The sequence below is a fragment of the Salminus brasiliensis genome, chromosome 7 (genome assembly GCF_030463535.1).
Source record: "Salminus brasiliensis chromosome 7, fSalBra1.hap2, whole genome shotgun sequence".
NCBI lineage: Eukaryota > Metazoa > Chordata > Actinopteri > Characiformes > Bryconidae > Salminus > Salminus brasiliensis.
The window spans coordinates 29,233,464-29,255,031 of record NC_132884.1 but is presented as its reverse complement, the minus strand read 5'-3'; the positions used below and the strand labels follow the sequence as shown (position 1 = coordinate 29,255,031).

At 42.3% G+C, this 21,568-nt stretch overlaps 1 protein-coding gene and 1 non-coding gene across 4 annotated transcripts; both read left to right on the top strand.

Annotated features, from left to right (window-relative positions):
- Positions 1-15: 15 nt before the first annotated feature.
- On the top strand, positions 16-8,751 carry LOC140560202 (G-protein coupled receptor 22). 3 transcript variants are annotated; one of them, XM_072684482.1, is made up of 2 exons: positions 16-246; positions 6,198-8,751. In XM_072684482.1, the coding sequence occupies exon 2, from the start codon at positions 6,294-6,296 to the stop codon at positions 8,067-8,069; it is 1,776 nt and encodes a 591-aa protein (XP_072540583.1). In that variant the 5' UTR covers positions 16-246; positions 6,198-6,293; the 3' UTR covers positions 8,070-8,751. The 3 variants fall into 3 exon arrangements, with proteins under 3 accessions (XP_072540583.1, XP_072540586.1, XP_072540585.1); XM_072684485.1 differs by lacking the exon at positions 16-246 and adding an exon at positions 254-510; XM_072684484.1 differs by lacking the exon at positions 16-246 and adding an exon at positions 254-531.
- A 5,805-nt stretch (positions 8,752-14,556) lies between these two features.
- trnaf-gaa (transfer RNA phenylalanine (anticodon GAA)) lies at positions 14,557-14,629 on the top strand. Its single transcript has one exon. It is a non-coding gene; the product is annotated as a tRNA-Phe (tRNA).
- Positions 14,630-21,568: the final 6,939 nt, after the last annotated feature.

The window sequence follows — 21,568 nt, the reverse complement described above, 5'->3', positions numbered from 1 at the left end:
GTGGCGGCCAGTGTGTGTGTGTGTGTGTGAGCGTTCGCCTCTTCACAGCGCGGGTCTCCCTCTGCACGCGCGCGCGCCCATTCCACTCACGTCCCGTCCCGCTCTGACAGCGCGCGCCTCCCCAAGCCCCCACTCTCTCTCTCTCTCTCTCTCTCTGTCTCTCTCTCTCTCTCTCACACACACACACACACACAATCACACACACCGCAGTGGAATGTAGCGGGAATTCCTACGCGCGAGGCTAAGGTGAGTACAGCGGCTCCTCTTACTCGATGCTGCTTCCGTTTCTTTGCGCGTTCGCGCTGCGTCGGGTTGCGTCTGACGAACACACGGACCGGCCAGAGTGAAGGGCTCGTGTAGGGAGCAGCTGGACTCTGCAGTGTCCGGCCACTTCATCGACGGGCGACCACCAGCAGGTCCGTTAACGATCCCTTTACCGGATACTGTCGCGGCGCAGCGGCCAGATGTGGTGGTGCAGTTTCCAGATGTGCCAGTGGAAAGATGAAGCCTGTAGGTTGTTTTCTTGAAGGAGTGAGTGACGCGCCTGTTCCTCAGTCTTACGCTTCATCCCGTTCCAGAGTGCCGCTGCTGTTACAGCGCGAGCTTTATTATGGCTGCATTCAGAGGCTGATTTGTTTTAATGGCTTTTCTAGTTTTCATTGTTCAGACTGAGGCAGTTTATCCACTACTCATATCTACAAAGTATCATCATCACTACCATCATCATCATCATCATCATGATAAGAGCCTGCATAGCCTAGATACACACACACGAGCACGTGACTATCTATTTTTTTTTTCAATTCCAGTGTGAGTGCCTTTTCCAAATATGTGACCCCGTTATAAAGAGATGAGCTTAATATGATAGAGAGGGAGGGAGAGAGCGAAGGGAGAGAGCGAAGGGAGAGAGTGGAATGAGAGGGGAGAATGGATGAGTTAATAGGTTAATAGCTGGAGAATTGAGGCACTGTGGAGGATATGAGAAGTGTTCAGAGATGGATAAGAACTCTCCAGCTAGTGTTACAAATATATTTACTAAAATATATTACACACACACACACACACACACACACAGCAAATATGGAGATACAATGGTCAGTTAAGATACAATGGCCAGTACCTGCCAAAAGCGATCCAAGAAAGGACAACTGGTGAACCGGCAACAGGGTCATGGTCACCGAAGGCTGATGTGATCCATGGAGACCCCACCTCAGAACTTGCAGGACTAAAAGGATCTGCTCCTAACGTCTTGGTGCCAGATACTACAGGACACTGTCAGCAGTCTTGTGGAGTCCATGCTTCAAACGGTTAGATCTGCTGTAATGGCATAAGGGGGACCTACTTAATATTAGGCAGGTGGTCCTAATGTTATTGTTGATCTGTGTATATTATCATCACAAAAACCTTGTATCTCCTTTTTTGCTCTAATGTCAAAACTGTTGTTCTTTTCATTGTGTTAAAATTGATGAATGGCGATGAGTGATCAGTGGGTCAATAGAAAAACTCCTTGCTTCAATGCTCCAAAAGCGCCACCAGAAACATTTCTGACCTGTAAACGCATGAAGATGTCCTGTGGTATCTGGCACCAAGACAATATCAGCAGATGCTTTAAGTTGTGAGCTGGAGCTGCATGTATTAATGCTCCCATGACCCTGTCACCAAATTTACCAGTTGTCCTTCTCTGGAGCAATAGAACTTGTTCTATTTCTTTTATTAAGCACATTGAGCAAACAATGCAGCCTAGAAAAGGTAAACGGATCCTGTGCTAATGACCTCTCTGAGGGCTTATTGGCAAAATGTGTTTCAATTAAGGAGATGATATTGGAAGTGTGGGCTTCACAGCTGCTGTGACCATTAAGTAAAGGCACACAAAGCCTGGCTACTGATAAAACTGTTGTACTCATGAAAGACTGGAACTATTACCAAAATTTTTTTAGAAGAAATCAAAAGACATGTTACAGCGATGCATGAGGATGGAAAAGGTTAGAAAAGCATTGATAATGACCTGGCTGTACATCAGTCCAAACTAAACTAAATGATCCACAAATGGAGAAACTTTTGCACTGTTGCTACTCGTTCTAGGAGTGTGTGTAGGAGTGTGTGTCCTCCTAAGATCAAGTCAAGCACACAACAAGCAAACCTGAAAGAGGTGAGAATTATTCTAAGGATAACAGTCAAAGACTTTACAGAAGTGCAAAAACCTTTGTTCCACCATGTGTCCACTATTAGAAAACACTGAATAAAAACCATGAAGACAGCCACTGAGATAAAAATCACATTTTGAGCACAAATGCACAACGCTATGTTTATAGAAAAAAAAGAACACTAACATCAAAACCTCATCCAAACTGTGAAGCTTGGTGGGGAAGCATCATGGCTTGGGCTGCTTTGTTGCCTCAGGGCCTGGACACCTTGCAATAGCTGAGGCAACAATGGATTCAAAGGTGTATCAAAACATTTTACATGAGAATATAAGGGTGGCAGTCTATGACCGCAGACATGGCAAGACAATAATCCAAAGCATCAAAGTAAACATAAATGGTTGAAAAAATAAGATTCATATTTTGTAACCTTATTGAGATGCTGAGCCTGAAGAGGTCTGTGCACACAAGTCTCAGAGCTATATGAACTGAAACATTTGCAGGGAGGAATGGCCTAAATTTCCTCACATTGAGCAAATCTTAATTGCAGCTAGAGGAAATACCTGGTGGACGTGACTGCTAAAGTGGATCTACAGCTTATTACATTCAAGGATTCACATTGTAACTTAGGGACATTTTTACACCTACAGTGTGTTTGCTCTGGCCCAAATTAGATTTTAGAAACTTGGAGTGCTTTGAGTGTTTTCCCTTGGTTTGCTTTGTCTTCACACAGAGAGAAATGCAAGGGCACCAAAATGCATCATAACAATTTCTGTGTAGTTTAACATGGAGCAACTGCAAAGATGGCATTCAGTCATAGCTGAAATAATTATCTGGCCAATATACCAAAGCACACCTGGACACGGGAGCTGTTTAGCCCAAACTTTTGGAGTACACCTGATTGTTGGGTTGGAGTTGAGGTCAGATAGTGTATATAGACTGTAAACACTGTCTTTAACCACTCATTTAAATGAGTGTAAACATGCAGGAAAGAGGGATGAGATTTGGCGAGTAATGGTGTACAGAAGTGAGAGAGAAGAATGGAAAGATGAGGCAGGATGATGGATGGAGAGAAAGAGATATAAACATTTGCCTCCAGCGATTTCACGACTCAGCATGCACCTACACCTCACACTCCTCTCCCTCTCATCCTTTCTTCCCCAGCGTCCACCATTATTGACATTGATCAATTTTGTTTTCGCTTCTGTGTACTTTCTCTCGCGGCTCATGCTCCCCCAGTCTCTCTTTATTTATCTTCCTATCTGTAGCATCCCTACACTCTGCGTCTGTGTGTACAGACACTATATGTATACATGAAATCAACAATGTCAACAGGACGTTTGTTCCTCTTTACATTGCTGTTCCAATGCTCCACAATCTAATGCAGGTGGGCATTAATACCCCTCTAGCCAACGCTTGGCTTTGCACATGTGCTGCTGATCCAGAGTGCCCCATTCTATTGGTAGTACTTTTCTATGAGGTGATACAAGCTGTGAGTGTGCAGCTGAACACCGGGAATCACCCTACAGTGGCTGAATGACCTAAATGCAATGCGTGGCTAGATACCTCTGGCCCTCTAGGTCCTAGTGCTTTGGGCTGCTCTTTAATAAAACATGACCCAGGCACCAAATATCTGTCCATGTTGTCACTCACCAGTGACCTGTTTTCATCAGCGCAGTAACAGCAGCGCCACACTCTCTTTCAAAAAAACTTGAGTCTTTCTTCCTGAGGTTAGTGTCACAGCTGTGTTAAAAGGCAATATTTGAGCACTTTGTGCACATGCATGCACACACGCACACACACACACACACACACAGTCTCTCTTTTTTACATTTTCGACCGTGCACTTAAACCCGCAGACCAGTTGCCATAGTAACAGCCATCATAGAAATGGGATCAGCCCCCAGTCAAACTTATTTATTTATTTATTTGTCTAGAGGGTTATTTTGGCATGGGCTGCTGTGATTTGGAGCCAACATATTTTCATTCAGCTCCAGACGATTTTCGACTGTCAGGACAGTAACTGTGGTATTAAGTTACTTTCATGTGATCTGGGCAAATCCCGTAGCTGCTTTTAATGAGGTGGGCTCTGCAGCTTCACTAGCCAGTGTTGTTTGACATCACTCTACAGCAGAAATCTCTCTCACGCAGCAGCAATGGTAGAAAATCTACACGCATAGCTTCAGGTGATGTCACACCACCTAATGCAAGACAAATCAATTTCTTATACCAGGGTTGAATTATAAGGCATGTATCAATAGTAGATCAGATGAGCTTTCTGCTGCGGTTGGGCACCACTAAACACTAGCTTCATGAGTTGGCCTTTTTGCAGAACTGCTCATGTGAACTACAATCTTTATCATCTCATCCCTGACAATCAATATCTCATTCCATCTAACAGAATCAAAGGTTGCTCTTATCTAAGATTCAGCACATCTTCTCAGTTGCTAATGTGTGTCTTTGTGAGTGTGTATGCATGTGTGTATGTGTGTGTGTGTGTGTGTGTGTATACACACCATAGGTCCAAATGTCTGTGAACACCCCTTCTTTTAATGAATGCATTCAGCTTCTTAACATTGCACCCATTGCTGACACACACACACACACACACACACAGCTTGTCTAGTCTCTGTAGAGAAATTCTGCCAAAAGAATAGGAGCAGACAAACATGGACCTGTTGGCAACATGCCTAATGCCAGGCCTGGACTAGAGGTCTATAATCCAACAACCTGGCCTCACTAACGCTCTTGTTGCTCAATCAAATCATTACATCGATGCTCTAAAATCTAATAGAAAGCCTTCCCCTGACGGTGTAGACAATTACTCTAACAAAAGCAGGATAATATAAAAAATAAGATTACGGAAGAAATGATGAGACGTGTGCAGGTGTCCCAATACTTTTGTCCATATAGTGTACAGTAAAGTCACCCCGCACTTTATTTGCAAATGATCTTTTCTGGACTTACAATACAAAATACAACCAGAAACCAATATGTTTTAAAAAATAATGGATATAAAATGCTCCTCAATATTTGACAATATTTAACATCAATATTCGGCATTGCAGGGTGATATTATAGTTATGTGCCATTTCTCAAAATCATACAAAAATCACACACGAAAAAAGATATCAGACTGTGTTAATTTATCTGCATTTGAAGGTCCTTCACTTTTTCCACATTTATAGTATCAGTGCTGCCAACGGTTAGCCCTTCTGTCCGAATGGACTGTGTGTTTAATCAGCGAAATCTGGATTGAGGGGTATCTTCTTAAATCCTTTAGAAGGTTGCCATTGGCAGCCCAGAGTGTGTTTAATTAGTGAAATCCATTCTGGCAGCTGTAATCAAATTCATCCAGAGGTTGGTTTGTAGGGGAATCAGGGGTTATTAAAAATGTGTGAGAAATGGCAAGTGTGGTGTGAGAGCGTGAGTGTGAAAGCTAATGCATAAGAATAGTCAGCTGTAGTAGTTAGCCGTTTTTAGAGTCGGCTTGCTCTTTTGCAACGCACATTCTTTTTTTAGACGATGATGCACTTGTGTTATACACGTTCATTAGCATTTCTGTGACACATGAAGCCCATAAACCACACAGTGTGAGGTCACTCTTACATCATTTGCTGATCCAGCAAACAACATGTTTCATAATTAGCAACACAATCAAACAACCATTCCTTTCAACATGCCGCTCCTTACTCGTGGACCACCCTGACTAGCATAATAAAGTTTTTTTTTTAAAGTAGCAGGCATTTATTTGGCACAGCGATATGTAATTTGAGACTTAATTGGTCTATTCTTAATTGGTCAGCTCCAATGAACCCAGCCTATACATCACAATTGGAGCTATTACTGAAGCTTTGGTAAAACAAGCTGGGTTTCAGCAGAAACACTGGGAAAGGATTTATTTGCATAGCATGCATTTTTCATTTTAGCTCTTTTTTTCAGAGTGCTAAACCTGAAATACAAAAGAAGATCCAGCTTTTCAGGATATGATCTCATTCAATTATTACTCTTATTGTATAAATTATAAGCTCTTATTTTTTTCTCTCTTTTCCTCAGGCCTGTCAACCAGTAAAACCAGCCAAAGCTCCAAATCTTTGCATTAGTGGGCGGAGCATGACAGATGGGCGGGGTTGGCAATGTGTCTGATGGTGCATGATGGTTTCCATGGAGACGGATGGCAGCATCACTGAGGGTCCTGGACTCCCACTCCTACAGGCGAGCGACGGTGTGGGGGCAGGACTGCCCGAGCATGATGGGGCGTGGCTCGGCTTCCGGGCAACGGTGAGCGCCGTGCTGCTGCTGGAGTTGCTGTTGGGAGTGGGCGGAAATCTGACGGTGTTGGTGTTATACTGCGGCCACTGCAGCCTTCTGGAATCTGTGAGCCATGCTGTCACACTTAGCTTGCACACGCTTGATCTCCTGCTCTGCCTCCTCTGCCTGCCCGTCACTGCCACACTCCTCCTCCTGGGCGGGGCCTCCATTCCTCACCACACCCTGCTCTGCTGCCTACATGAATCAGCGGCCACCTTTGCCAGCGTAGGAACAGCACTCAACCTGCTGCTTATCAGCCTTGACCGCTACGACATCAGCGTCCGGCCAGCCAATCGCCTGCTTACACCACGAAGGGCAGCCTTTCTGCTGACTGGAGTGTGGGTAGTATCTTTAACTGTGCCCCTCCTACCATTTGTGGAGGCGGGGTTTGTGTCCGGGCTAACAGAGGGAGTGGCTGTTCATTCTAACAGCACAGTGTTGTGCTCAGAATGGGTCGGCACTCTGCAAATTCATCTTCTGCTGCAGGTGCCCGTGTTCTTGTGCTCTCTGTCCGTGATGCTGTTTACATACTCACGAATCCTACAGGCCCTGCGCATTCGCATTGGACATCCGCCTAGATCTCAGCGGGATGCCCGGCGGCCTGCCCAGCGCCTCTGGCAGCGGCGCAAGAGGGCAGTGAGGTCGCCAGATCACACAAGAAGGACTACACCCATCTCCCCTCCCCCTCTCTCCACTGGACCGCTCGTGGCCTCTGACACCATAACCACCATTACCATGAACACGGAGACCAACACTCCCTCAATGAACACTCCTCTAAGCCCGACCCCCACAATATCCATAGTGACCACGCCTTTGAGTCCTACCCCTACAATAGGCCTGTCCTTGGTATCAACACCCTTGAGTCCTAGTCGTTCGTTACCCACCATAAACACACCTAACCCAAATACATCCACCATAACCACACAGCTGTACTCTAACCCCGCAATATCCACCCTGACCACGTCACTTCACTCGAACACTCCGTCCACTATAACCTTGCCTCCTAACCCTACCCCAGCTATATCCATAACTGCTACATCTCTCAGCCCTAACTCTGCTATATCCACTATAACCTCTCCTCTTAGTCCTAACCCAACTGTGTCCACCATAGCCACACCGCTGAGTCCCACCCCCATCGTATCCCTTGCCACTACACCACAGAGTCCTCCTCGTGCGCACAACCCTCCGAGTGTTGGTGTGGGGGCCTCTGTATCAGCCATCCTGGCTCTGCGCCGGGCCGTGAGGCGCCACAGGGACCGGCGGGAACGCCAGAAGCGTGTCTTTCGCATGTCTGTGATAATCATCTTGTCTTTCCTGCTGTGCTGGGCACCTCTCTCCATTACACCCCTTCTCCTGCTGGCCATCGGACCCTCCGACTGGCTAGAGCGCCTGAGGTTGTGCTTCCTGGTGCTTGCTTATTGGACAGTGGTGCTGCATCCTCTGTTGTATGCGTTCACACGCCAGAAACTGCGCAAAGTTCTGCACACGCGTCTCCGCAGGCTGCGCACAAACAACACACACACGCTCATTCGGACCAATACCCAGAACCGTCGCAAACACAGGGCAGACTGCAGCGACGCCACTGACCGCTGCCTAACAGAGGCCACCAGGGAATGAGAGTGTGTGCGTATGTGTGTGTGAGAGAGTGAGATATGTGTGAGAAATGTTTGTGTGTGAGAATAATAGAGTCACAGGACACACAGGAGCAAAAGGGAGAAATCATGTGATGTTGCATGTCAACAAACGTATCATTCATCCAGTATACGGTTCAATAAGAAGCGCACGTTCCAAAGCACACAAGCTAATCTCAGAGAAAACCACAGGGCACTGTCTAATTAACCGTGAACACGTAGATCAGATTTACTGTTGTGGTGCTAGAAACTGAGCGAGTGTGTCAGCGTGTGTGTGTGTGTGAGATTGTGGGCAATAATTTCATAAGCCAGGGTATGCATGGAAGAGCTTTCATGCAGATTAATTCTAATACATTCTCTGACATTAAACAATGTGGTCTGAAGCATTTATTCACATTATGTACAAACCTGCATACATCTTGTCCTTACTGTGCCCTTCTTACTGATAGAGTGCAATAGATTTACTGTGTTTATTTATGTACATGATCAGGGATGTAAATAACATTAGAAATTAGGATAAAAATCTGTGGAACAGTAACTGCAACAAGGTCTAAATCTATTTATTTTGATCAGTGTGCCATGTACGTATGTATATATAGTCGGTGTCCTAAATGATTTCTATTTGGTTGTGGTCGTTGTGCATTTTGCAATAGATGAGCAATAAGACCAAACTCTATAAATAAAGAGATATAGTCCATTGTTTGCTGCTGTTATCCTTTAACGTGTGTGTGTAATATGGATTAATGTGGCCATGTGCGCTGACATATACTCACATTGTTTGCACAAATAAATACTCACACATAACAATGCTCATTAATACATGCAAATGTGCAGCCTAAAAAAGTGCATTCAAACACATCTGCTGTTCTACTCACGCTTACGGAGGGGCACGGTCATCAGCTATAATGCCAAATTCTTTTTTCACCAATCCCACACACAGTCACTTGAGGTGCACTTGATAGTTGGTCTGGCGGTCTCAACTTCCAACTGTTAATATTACAAACATGTTCCACTTATAGCTTTATTAACACTGCAGCTGAGTGTCTACCAGAGCCATATCACTTAACTAAAAGAAGGAATTCAACCCAAAATAAGTAGGTTGCTTCTATTAGAGTGCATCATATAAACTTATGGATATGTGTGTTCGATAGATTATTTCTTTGTTGTAACAATGATTTTAAGCAATAAATCTTATACTTAATTTCCCTTTTAAATGGTGCCACATGTATTTATGGGATGAGCCACAGAGAATGTGGGTTCTGCCAATTTAAAATTTGCCAAATTCTCTCTACCAATGCCAAACAGCTTATTCTGTTATTGACTTGTTTGTTGTTTGGTAGACTGGATGATTGAAGTTTAAAGAAACTAGACATATAGGTAGGGGTAGTCTCTGATAGACCCCACTCTGTGGGGGCAAGCGTTGTCATCTTGGAGGATAGAGTTCGGTCTCAGAATATGGAGATATGGGATTTCCACTGGTTGCAGAATTTCATCTGGATATCTCTCTGCATTGAGATTGCCTCCAATGATGACAATCCTTCCAGTGAGGGAGATGCTGCCCCACACCATCACACTGCCTCCCCCCAAAAGATGTTACACTATCAGTGTAGCATAGCATTCGGCCCGTCTTCTCCACACTTTGACCCTACGATCCAAGTGCCGTAGGCAGAATCTGGACTTAATGTTCCTCCACATGTTCAAGTTCCCGTGCACGAGTTGCCAACACCAGCACAAATGGGCCTGACGGTGAAGGGCAGTCATGGCAGGCCTTGGAGCAGACACCTACTGGGGGCCCATGCTCACAGGTGCTGCCATGTGCGCAACCTACATACTCAGCTTTACTGCTCATCCCACAAATGCATGTCCCTTACAAATGTGGCACCATTCAAAAGGGAAATTAACAGGCTTTCCAATGGTATAAGAAGCATTGTTACAACAAAGAAATAATCTACCAAACACAAATTTACTTATTTTTTGTGCTTAGTGTACACCCACAATCTGTACACCCAGAACTTCACCAGAACACAAGTACAATTTCTGAACAACATACCTCACAAGTTAGCTTCCATCAACACAGACAGCCCTGATGTTTATCTCTTGCATACTCACAATGCAGCTCATCCAAGGTAACATTTTTCTGAAATCAGATTTATTACATTATTTTTTATTATTTATACACAGTCATGTCGGAATATTATGACCACCCCTGCTTTTGGAATGAACTCGGCCTGGGACGTCACAGATGCTACGTGACAGGGTTTGCGGCGCGTTTGTTTTAGAGCTGCTGTGGTGAAGTTGTACTGAGAATGTACTTCTCACACACTGAATGTCTCCTAATGATATAACAATGGTGCCCCATGGTCTGATGCCAGAGGGGAGCGATGAAGCTGGCGAGTGGTACAGAGCAATTGATGCACCACTGTGGATAAGTTAAGCTCTATAATAAACAACTTCCGTCACCTAATACAGTCCATGCCATGACATCTATCTAGTGTCATCTGAGCAAAGGATGGTTATTCCCACTGGTCATAATATTCCAATATGGCTGTGTGTATTATTTATTCAGTGCGTTAGTATTTGTAACTCTTAATAATAAAAATCTTCAAAGCTTCAAACCATCAAATACTATATCAACAAGAAAACGACATGGGTTCTTTATATACTAAAAGTAAACTAAGGGCCCATAAAACCCTCATTATACCACTAGTTATTAGCCAAATCAGCCTCTAGTCAAGTGGTGGATACAGCTTCCTGCAAACCTCAACTCTAATCAACCACACCTGATCTAATTGCCATCTAATTACTGCCGGCAGAAGAGCATGATTAGCTGAATGAGGTATATTAGATTTGGGTTAGAGGTGAAACCTGCAGGATAGTAAATCCCCAGAAGGTTGGTGACCACTGCTCTAGTGTCTACAAACACCAACAAACACAATTACAGAATTGAATTTTAAGCTTGTGGGGGATATTCCGACTGCCTGTCGGTGCACATACAGCTCTAGGCATTATGCCCCTAAGCAAGAGCAAGAGCTTTCCCATTGTACAGCTTTAAGCTTTTACACTGTAACACTTTAAGCTTTGGGCTGCTTACTGAGAAACCTTGTCTGCTTGGGTTTATTCCAGGCCTTGTTACAGTAAAGGTTTACCTAATCTTGGTCCAACTGATAAAAGTCAAAGAGACCAATTAAGCCTCTCCTGCGTCTCTGACAATGACTGATCACCACATTTTGTAGGTTAGCAGCTCAATGAAAAGTGCCTTCATTAAATACAGTGGTAGCCTCTCTAATCTCTCTCTCCCTCTTTCTTTAAGAGTCATCTATTAATCTTTAAGGGCTTACTGGCCACTGAGGTAAATAGAAGCTAGAGCAAAGTGCAGGTGCTCAGTCCTCATTAGTGGTGCATGCTTCACTCCACAGGTGCAGTTTAATAACCTTTTACATCTATTAATGTTTGATGACACATACTGACATTTAGGGATTCATTTGAGGCACAGTAAAGGAGACCAGTCCAGCTCTCTTAGAAGTTAAGGATGCTCTAAATGAACATCAAATGAAGCCATATGGACCCTCTGTGAACCCTTCTGACAAAGCTGAGAAGGAAGGCAAGGCAAAGGCTGGTCAAACTACATAAATAAGCCGCATATTTTGTTTTTGTTCGTGTGAAATATTAGTGTTTTAATTTGATTTAAAGCTTCTTCACATTCAGACATCTCTATTACAAACCTGGTTCATTACGGAACCAAAAGTAGTTCTTCTATGGCATCGCTCAAAGAACCATTTGAGGCACTGTGCAGAGCAACTACCACATTTAATGTTATCTCATTCTCACTGTCCTGATGACCTTATCACTACAAATGCAAATGCAATGAGAACAGGCCTATGCGTTTAACATAGATGCTAGAATTTCACTGTTGATTTAAGTGAACTTGAAATGATTTAAGTGAACTTGAGCGGAGGCTGGAAAGAAAGATGAATTCCTTCCTAAATTCAAGAGTCTTTCCCTTTTTTGAACAGGATGCATCATTTTTCACATTTTACATGTCTGAATCTATGAGCTTAATCTAAAGCCATGTCCTTCATTAATTGATTGAATTCAGAATCAGAGTTGTTATCTATACGGTATGAGAATTGTTATCTATACGGTATGGGTATAACCATTACATTATTGTTTGCTTACACAACAACTAGAGCCTGCACACATCCATCAGTACTAATGTAATATGCCTCTCATAGGTCAACAGACAATATGAGAGAGCGACAGGGGGAGAGGGAGAGCGAGAGAGCCAGACAGAGATAAAGAGAGTGGGTATAATTCCCCACTGTATCTGATGTAAATACTGCCATGCACTTCTTTCCAACACGCACACGCTCACTCTTTCTGTTCAAACACCCCTTTTTTAATCCCATCCGTTCCAGGTCCTGTCATTTTCCTCCCATTTTCTCACTAGACCTCACCCTCTCTTCCGTTATTCTCTTCACACTCTTCCCTTTTCCAGTCTCCAGACTCGCCTAAAGAACAAAGACATCTGCCTCTGCAGGGGGAAAGTCACCTTGGAGGATGGGGGAAAAAAGAGAGCGAGAGAGAGAGAGAGAGAGAGAGAGAGAGAGAGAGAGAGAGAGAGAGAGAGAAAGAGAGAGAATATCCGTAGGGAGGGTGGAATAAGTAACCACATAACCAGAGCTGCTGCATCAAAAGGAGAAGGAAGATAAGCTGCCGTTCTAAGGGCGTCTAGTGATGCAGCTCTTCCAGACTACAGAACCGTGGTCATTAACATGTGTGATACACACACAGCAATTTTGTGGAGCTACCTTATATAATCTGCCCTATACGGGGGTATTGTCTTCTTCACATGTGTCCCCCCCCCTCCTCTCTCTCTCTTTCTCTCTCTCCTCTCATCCTGCTTTCTTTTCCCATCAAGACTGTTAGGATTGTTTTTTCTGACAGCCCTCTTACATTTACATTTACTGCATTCAGCAGATGCTCTTATCCTGAGAGCCTTACAAAAGTGCTTCGCTATTTACTCAAGAATAACCTCAGGTAGTTTGAATACACCTACATTCAAAGACACCTCTAAGCTTAGATACTACTAAACACACTCAGTATGGAGACCATGATACTCTACTCCTAGTCAAGTGCTCTCGGAGGAGGAGGGTCTTCAGTCCGCGTTTGAAGACAGCGAAGGACCCCCAGGGGAAGTTCGTTCCACCACTTCAGTACCAGGACAGAAAAAAAGCCTGGACGCTTGTCTTCCGTGGATCTTAAAGGATGGAGGGTCGAGCCGAGCTGTACTCGGATTTTGACCACTGCCATCAAGTATGGAGGGGCTGGTCCATTTCTGGCTTTGTAGGCCAGCGCCAGGGTTTTCCCATTCCCTCTTAGATGTGACTTTTCTGAGGCCATTTCCATGTTTCTTTTCTTCTACCCACAACAAAGCTCAAAGTCTACCATAGAGAGTGAAAGTATGAAGTTTCCTAAAACTCAGAAGTTTACAGTTTTGAGAAACACTCGCGTTGTGTGACCGCTAGCTAGCAAATACATAACCAGTGGGGGTCGCCAGTCCTCCCGTTTTAACTCAAACTGTATATGTGGTGACTGTATTAGCACTAGCATAGCTAGGATTAGATTAACAGTATCTAACGTTTGCTCGTTAACTATTATTCGAATTAAATAAAGAATATAAACTCGGTTGACTCGGTCTGAGACAACTGAGTCGTCCGCCGCTAACTGGTCATATTTCACGTGTCCAGCGCCACACGAGTTTTGTTTTCCCTTCCACCTTACAGTGTGGCTTGTAGAGGTATCTGAATAAAGCACTGTCTAAACACTCTGGTCAGGCTGAATTTACTGAACACAATGTTTTTCAGTCAGTGTTTACTGCATTTTATATTTGAACACTGTATGAGAGAAAATAAGCAAATAACTAGCTAGCTAAAATGAGCTACAAGCATTCAAGTCATGAACAATAGCTCATTATCTTCAAATTGCTGCGTTTGTGTAACCCTGTGAACGTAATATCTGCAATTAAAGAGGTTGTAGGCAGCTTACAATTTTCATAATAATATTATTATATTAATATTATTCCCAGATCGTCCCAGGATTTTGACAATGGTCATTTAAAAGCTGCCTGGCAGGGGGAGGGGGTCGCTAGCCCTCTTGTTTTAACTTACTATATTAGCAGTAGTATCCCTATATCTATGAATAGACATAGCTGCATTATTTGCACACTACCGCCATTTATTTATTATTCTCTGTCTGTACTGTGTTGTGTTGTCTGTCCGCACTTGTGTTTTTGTATGCACTGTCTATGTTGCACCATGGTCCTGGAGGAACGTTGTTTCGTGTCGCTGTGTACTCTGTATGTAGTTGAAATGACAATAAAACCCACTTGACTTGACTTGAGCTACGTTGGTTAGAATTTCTTCGACACCCGTTCACTCTTAGTTAAAAGCTGAGAGAAAGAGAACAGCCCTCGTGCCGAAATAGCTCAGTTGGGAGAGCGTTAGACTGAAGATCTAAAGGTCCCTGGTTCGATCCCGGGTTTCGGCAGCACGGGGTAACACTTTTCGTTACAATTACGAACATGTTGTTCGTTGCTTAAAGTTTTTTTTTCATCCGCTTTCGTTATCTAATGCATTTTATTCGCTAACTACCTGTTATATGTTCCAAGTAGTCTGGTTAGAACACACACACGGACATATGTAGTGAGTGCAAAACATATTATGCAGCATCTTTATCACACAGAGGGAGAACGCCTGTGCACGTAAATCATCTGGTCAATACCACAACTCAAATCAGAATAAATTCTTATTCTTTAATATACAAATGCTTGCCTAGAATTTGCCTTACGATACGATAATGTGCGTAATTCTGTGAGCTGATGCTTACAGAATTGTGCAGGCCAATCGTTTCTGGTCGCCAGGAGGCGCCATTGAACAAGCTGACAGTGTTTACCCCAGATGGCCGTGTCCTGTTACTGTAGTGGCAAGAGCAGAGGCCCTAACAGCAGGCCAGAAGAGCCTGGAACTAACTGGACTTCACCTTAGGGGGAAAGGGAGCGGGACATTATAAAACAATTGAGATTTATTAATCTGAGGTTTGTAGATCTAAACCACTCACTTGACGAAACATTGTTTACTTAAAATAACAAGGCCCTTTTCAGTCTCAGAGTGCTGCACTTTCATTTTTTTAATATTCTCTAATGTTATTTAGACGTCAAACGAACAATATACCGAACACACCCTTTGTGAGTAATATTAGGGTCTTTTACATCAGGTGAAGCACAGGTGCCAATGTGGCTTACTGTCTATACAGTGACAATGAAGTGTCTGAAGTCAGCTGATGTTGCAACCAGAGACAGTGATCCTCAGGGTAAGTATTAGAGAAGGCCGCAAATCCTTACAAGCTTACTGCTGCTGTGACAGTATTCACTGCGGTAAAATAAAGAGCTGTGGTGACCAGAAAGTGCAAACTGTCATATTCCCTGTGCCCTGCACCACATCCACATGACGCCCGAGTTTTGGAGTTTTTTATTCCACCTTAAATTGTGGCTTGTAGTGCTGAAACTCTGTCTAAACATTCTGGCCAGGTTGACTTTACTGAACCGAATGTATTTCAGAACGTTTACAGCATTTTCTATTTTGACACTGCATGAAAGAAAATATAAGAAATAAGAATACATATGAAACAGTTAAGAATTTCATAAATCACTACTGTATGTTATATTTTCACCCTGTGAACATGGTATTCAAGTGGGCAACTTTTTTCTGTAAGAAGCAAATATCTGTGAACAAGTTGCTTGGGACCGAAAAAGCTAATTGTACTTTTGGCTGAATTCGTAGACCATCATCTAGACCACCATTTTCCCCAAATTGTCCAAGGATTCTGACCATGTTAACAAGTAGTTAATGTTGTGTAGTTAAAGGGTGTGTGCTTTTAATGTTGTATCTTGAATGTGGGGAAATAATACACATGGTCAACATGGAGGGAGTGTCACAGCAAATAAGCAGTACATGCAGAAACCCATCATTCCATAGTGTCTCAAGCACGCACTGCAATTACTACTCTTACTGCAAGTGCTACATCTTCATGTCATTTAAAAGCCAGCAATTTTAAGACTGCGTGCATGAGCGTATGGTAACATTGATCATTTAGCTACTTGAGAATTGCCGTAGAAGATAAACCCAGATAAACAAGAATCCATTTTTAAATGTCAGTTATTTACTTGTTATATGTTGAAATATTGAATGTTATAAACCTTCTGAAACTCCTGGAGGGGTGTTACCAGAGATTCACAGATGAAGAGGCTAAAAGCTTTTTCAGGGGGCAGGCCTCCCAAAAGCCCCCAAAATGTCTGTTCATGTCTGTTTAGAGTAGCAACACAAATATGGCAAATTGATGAACTTGCAGTGAGAGTAAGACACAGACTAAGCTTAACTGCTCTCCATTAACTTTCAACAGACACGGATCTATCAAATGTACTAAAGTCATTTGGTGTGGCGCAACAGATAACACCACCACCTACCACTGCGTTACAACAACACCATGTGGGTCTGGGTGACTATGCTGCACTACACCACTAAGAGTCCCTGGGCAAGACTCCTAACACTACACTGGCCCACCTCTGTAATACGAGTAACCTTGTAAGTCGCTCTGGATAAGAGCGTCTGCTAAATGCCATAAATGTAAATTTCAAGCCTATACAAATAACAGACTACAGGTACTTGACCAGACCGGCTAGTCTACTATAGCTTGTTCATCAACTACACCTTGTCTGTTTGGTGACAAACGTTTTATTGATTTAATGTTTTATTTTACTGTTTTATTGTTTTTTAACTCAGATTTACAAGAATTTGAGGCTCAGATCAGACTCAGATCAACCAGTTTGAATTTCGGTTGAACGAAGGAAACCGAAGGTGCAAAATCTTAGCTAAGTAGCCTTCTGAGCTACTGTCTTTTTTATGAATATAACTGATTATATCCAACTACATGTTGAGAAACTGTGAAATACTACTACCACTACTACTAGCTACTGTTTTTGAAATCCCGAGCAGAAATGTGAAAGAAAGAAATTCAAAAGAACTGTTAACATGAACAGCTTCACTGATAGCTAGCTAGATGTCGTGCAGATCGGATAACCGCCAGCGGTTGTCCTCCCCTTTTAGGCCAAACACCCACTGCATATTCTCAACGATTACAGTTGAAATAAACAAGCCATTAGAAACTAGGGATGAGGGAACATAAAGAAATGGACAATATTTTCCACAGGACGCTGAGTGAGTGAGTTAGATAGGATAGTTTCTTATTAAACGTTTCCATTCCACCTTAAATGCTGAAGCAGGTTCACTACTTCGTGCTCTAATTCGGTGGAACATGATGTTAATGAATAAGCCAACTTTTTTTCCTCAAAAAGAGGAAAAGGAAAACATCCAACTGCACCGAGGTGAAACGATATCTACTTTAAATAAGTTTAGCTAGCTAACAACTGCTCACATTCAGTCCTGTAGCGGGAGGCGAATGTCACAGGCAGAGAGAGAAAGCGAGTTACATATTAACTATTTAATAAGGTTGCAAATAAACAACCACCAGGCTAAATCAAGGTTAAAATATGATAAAAAAAACTAAATTATATATATATATATATATATATATATACTTGACTTGACTTGACTTGACTTGACTTGATACTGTCAGTACCATACTGATGTGGCTCACAGAGTAAAGACAACTGAGGAGGTGAGGAGGTAGAGCAGTGGTTGACGGTTGTGATTTTGGAGTTTTAGTGGTCGGGTGGGTGCAGTTATGTAACACTCCAGGACAGATCACACATGTGATTATGGCCTGCTCGCACTTGCCGCAGGAGCAGAGCCAAACGTAAACTGACTCACTAACATAGATTAGAAGTCTCTCTGTGTGGTCATTAACACACAGATCAGAGGTCTCTCCTTCTCCTGCTCCACACACAGATTACTGCTGGTTGGACTGGAGTAATCATTAACAAAATGTAAATACCACAGTATCTGGGCAGAAGTGGGGAGAGAGAGAAAGAGACAGAGAGTGACAGGAACAGAGAGAGAGAGAGAGAGAGAGAGAGAGAGAGAGAGAGAGAGAGAGAGAGATAAGAACAGAGAGGAACAGAGAGAGACAGAGAGAGAAAGAGAGAGACAGAGAGTGACAGGAACAGAGAGAGAGAGAGAGAGAGAGAGAAAGAGAGAGAGTGATAGGAACAGAGAGAGACAGAGAGAGAGAGAGAAAGAGAGAGACAGAGAGTGACAGGAACAGAGAGAGACAGAGAGAGAGAGAGAAAGAGAGAGAGAGAGAAAGAGAGAGACAGAGAGTGACAGGAACAGAGAGAGAGAGAGAAAGAGAGAGAGAGAGGCAGAGAGAGACATTATGCTAGTGTGACACAGGCAGAGAGAGAAAGCGAGTTAAATATTAACTATTTAATAAAATAAGGTTGCACAACCACCAGGCTAAACCAAGGCTAAAATATGATAAAAAAAAAACTATATATATATATATATATATACGTTTTGTATGCTATGCTATATGACTTGCATACATTTTCGACATTTTACCCGATTCACAGTATTTATCACAATACATGTAATCACAGGCTAAAGACATCAGTAGCAACAGATTCCTAAAAACTACCATTCAGATACTCTCTCGTAACGAATAGAGTGATTTTTATTCAACATCTGCTGCTCTTCATCTAATTAAACTAGTCTAATTACACTGTCTGTAATGAAACCTGCCGTTGATCAGTGTTTATTAAGCACTATCAATATTCTCGATAGGCTTAGAAAAGCATATTGTTTATCACAATTACAAAATTGCTCACAATACAATAAACTATTCTCATATTGCCAAGCTCTAATATATATATATGCATATGTTATATTTTATATTGTATGACAACCATTAAAACATGACACCACTGACCTGCATGTGTGTCCCTTTTGAAAACAGAACATAAATATTTACACACAGAAACATACCTGTCAGCGTGCAGACAGCATCAATATTCAATATATATTACTGTTGGAAAGGGTTGAGAACATATTCCATCCCTGAGAATACATGCTGCACACTTCTTACTTTATTCAGTGCTCAGATTTCCTGGAGGAGCCTGAACTCAGTGTGCCTTAAATCTGACACGTGGGTTTATGTGTGTGTGTGAGAGAGAGAGTTAGTGCCCGTTTTTATGTCACTGTGTATTAGGAGTTTTGCCACAGTGTAATGTTAGCCCCATCACTTTATAGGGGCTCTACAGAATGTTCCTACTATTCTAATACACACTGCTGTAGGTCCATGTGGCCTGTGAACTGCTAATGTTAAATATGTTTGCATACATTGCATACAAACCAGTTTGCTGTACACTGACTGACAAGAAGAGTTCAGAGGGCTCCAAAAGTTGAAGTTGGCATAATCCAATCCTAAAATGTTTTTGACTTTTTATACACAGTGCCTATAACAAGTATTCACCCCCTTCTTTTATTTATTTTATGGAATGGAATCATGGTCAATATAATTAGCAAAAAAATGTCAATGTCAAGTAATGTCAGTTAGTAATATCAAACATAGTGTCTAGTCTCATGGCCCCAAAACAGCTCTATTTTAATCTCACCAGTCCAAAGAACCTTTTTCCAAGTGGCCTTTGGGTCTCCCACATGTTTCAGGTGAACTGTAGTGGAGATTTAACTCTCTTTGCCGCCCTTCCATTAAGCTTTGACTGGTAAATAACCGGCCAACAGTTAGGGCAAAAGTTGCTAAAGCTGCTCCTTCAGAGAAATCATAGGTGTCTTGGTGGACTCCCTCACTAGTCTCCTTCTTGCAGAGTCACTTAGTTTGTGAGGTGGGCCTGCTCTAATTTCATAGTGATGGATTTAATTTAATTTAAGTGACTTTAATTTCATAGTAATGTATTTAACTGAACGCTAGGCGCTGTTTAGTGACTTTTCTCAGAGTAGCATGGAGTGTTTTCATGGTGTTTTTGTAGCCAGGAATATTGACTAACCAGTGACTGGACCTTTCAGACATGTGTCTATATACTATAATCACTTGAAACACATTCACTGCACTCAGGTGATCTCCATTTCACTAACTGTGAGACTACTAGCACCAACTGCCTGGACCTCTATTGAATGAGGTTGGTCACTTTAAAGGGGGTGGATATTTATGCAGTCACTTATTTTGTATTAAATATTTTTAATTAATTGCCATTACTGTGTAGAAATTCACTTTGACTTTTAATTTTGACTTTTCACTTTTTGTTCTGTAAATTCTTATTTAAAAAGCTATATTATATTTGTGAAAGCAATAAAAAGGGGAAACGGGTGAATACTGTAAATTGTCACTGTCATGCAAAAACCTGAAAAAAAGGTTTTTGTGTGACTGCATATAAATACCATATTATCAAATTCAGCCACAAACAGTTTCTTACTCAAATGAGGGCAGTGTAACATAGAAGTAAGTGTGACCATATATTAGTCACACTCACACATCTCTATTACAGACGTTATTTTACGGAACCAAACGTGGTTTTTCGGTGGCATCGCTCAAAGATCATTTTATGATCTTTTTTATGATGATTTTTATACCTTTATGGAGGTGGAATACACTATTATAATATTCTCACTTTCAAATTTCACTTTTCAGGTGTTCAAATAATTTGTGGCAAACATAGAACACAAAAAAAGAGAAACGTGTCTAAAAAGAGATGTGTCTAAAATGATGAACAGAGCTGTAGATCATTCATAATGACCGAGAACGGTGTAGAATATCGAGAGTGATGTTTTGAACAGTTGTGAACAGTAGTTTCTCCTGCTGCCTTCAGGTAATACTGAAAGGGTTACTTTGTCGAAAATGGGATTGGACATGTCCCCCTGTCTCCTGCAGAAATTGTGCCACTGCCCACATGCTTTTTCAGGTGCATGAGCAGTAATTACTGCTTCTCAGCATGTGTCTCAACGCTGATGACTTTGCAGTTTGTTTAGGTGTGTGTGTGTGTGTTTTAATGTGTGTCACATTACTGCCTCCATCAGCTACCTTGATAAATTTCTCACACAAGACAAATGCGAACACACATAGAAAGCATTTGAAAACAGTGCTGCTCAGTGTTCTTTAAAGTCTGGAGCTGTTCTGCATATCTGTGTTTTTATGAGCTGATATCGGCAGCAGGCGTGTGTTTCAGCCCTTTATAGGCTTTGGGCCTGCAATGCTGTGCACCTGGTGATTTTCTGGAAGAGTTGCTGATGCTGTGCTGTTCCAGACAAGGACACATGCACATCATACTCTGCCATATATAAACACACACTCACACATATAGACACAATGTACAAACAGTAATTTTTTTTCACAAAAGCTTGGTGATGTGTTACCTGCATTTATGTTGTTTATGGTGATGTTCTAGTTTCCTTCTAGTGCTAAAAAAAAGTAAATAACACACAGACATAAATATAGAGTGTTAAAGCACAGGAAAGCAGT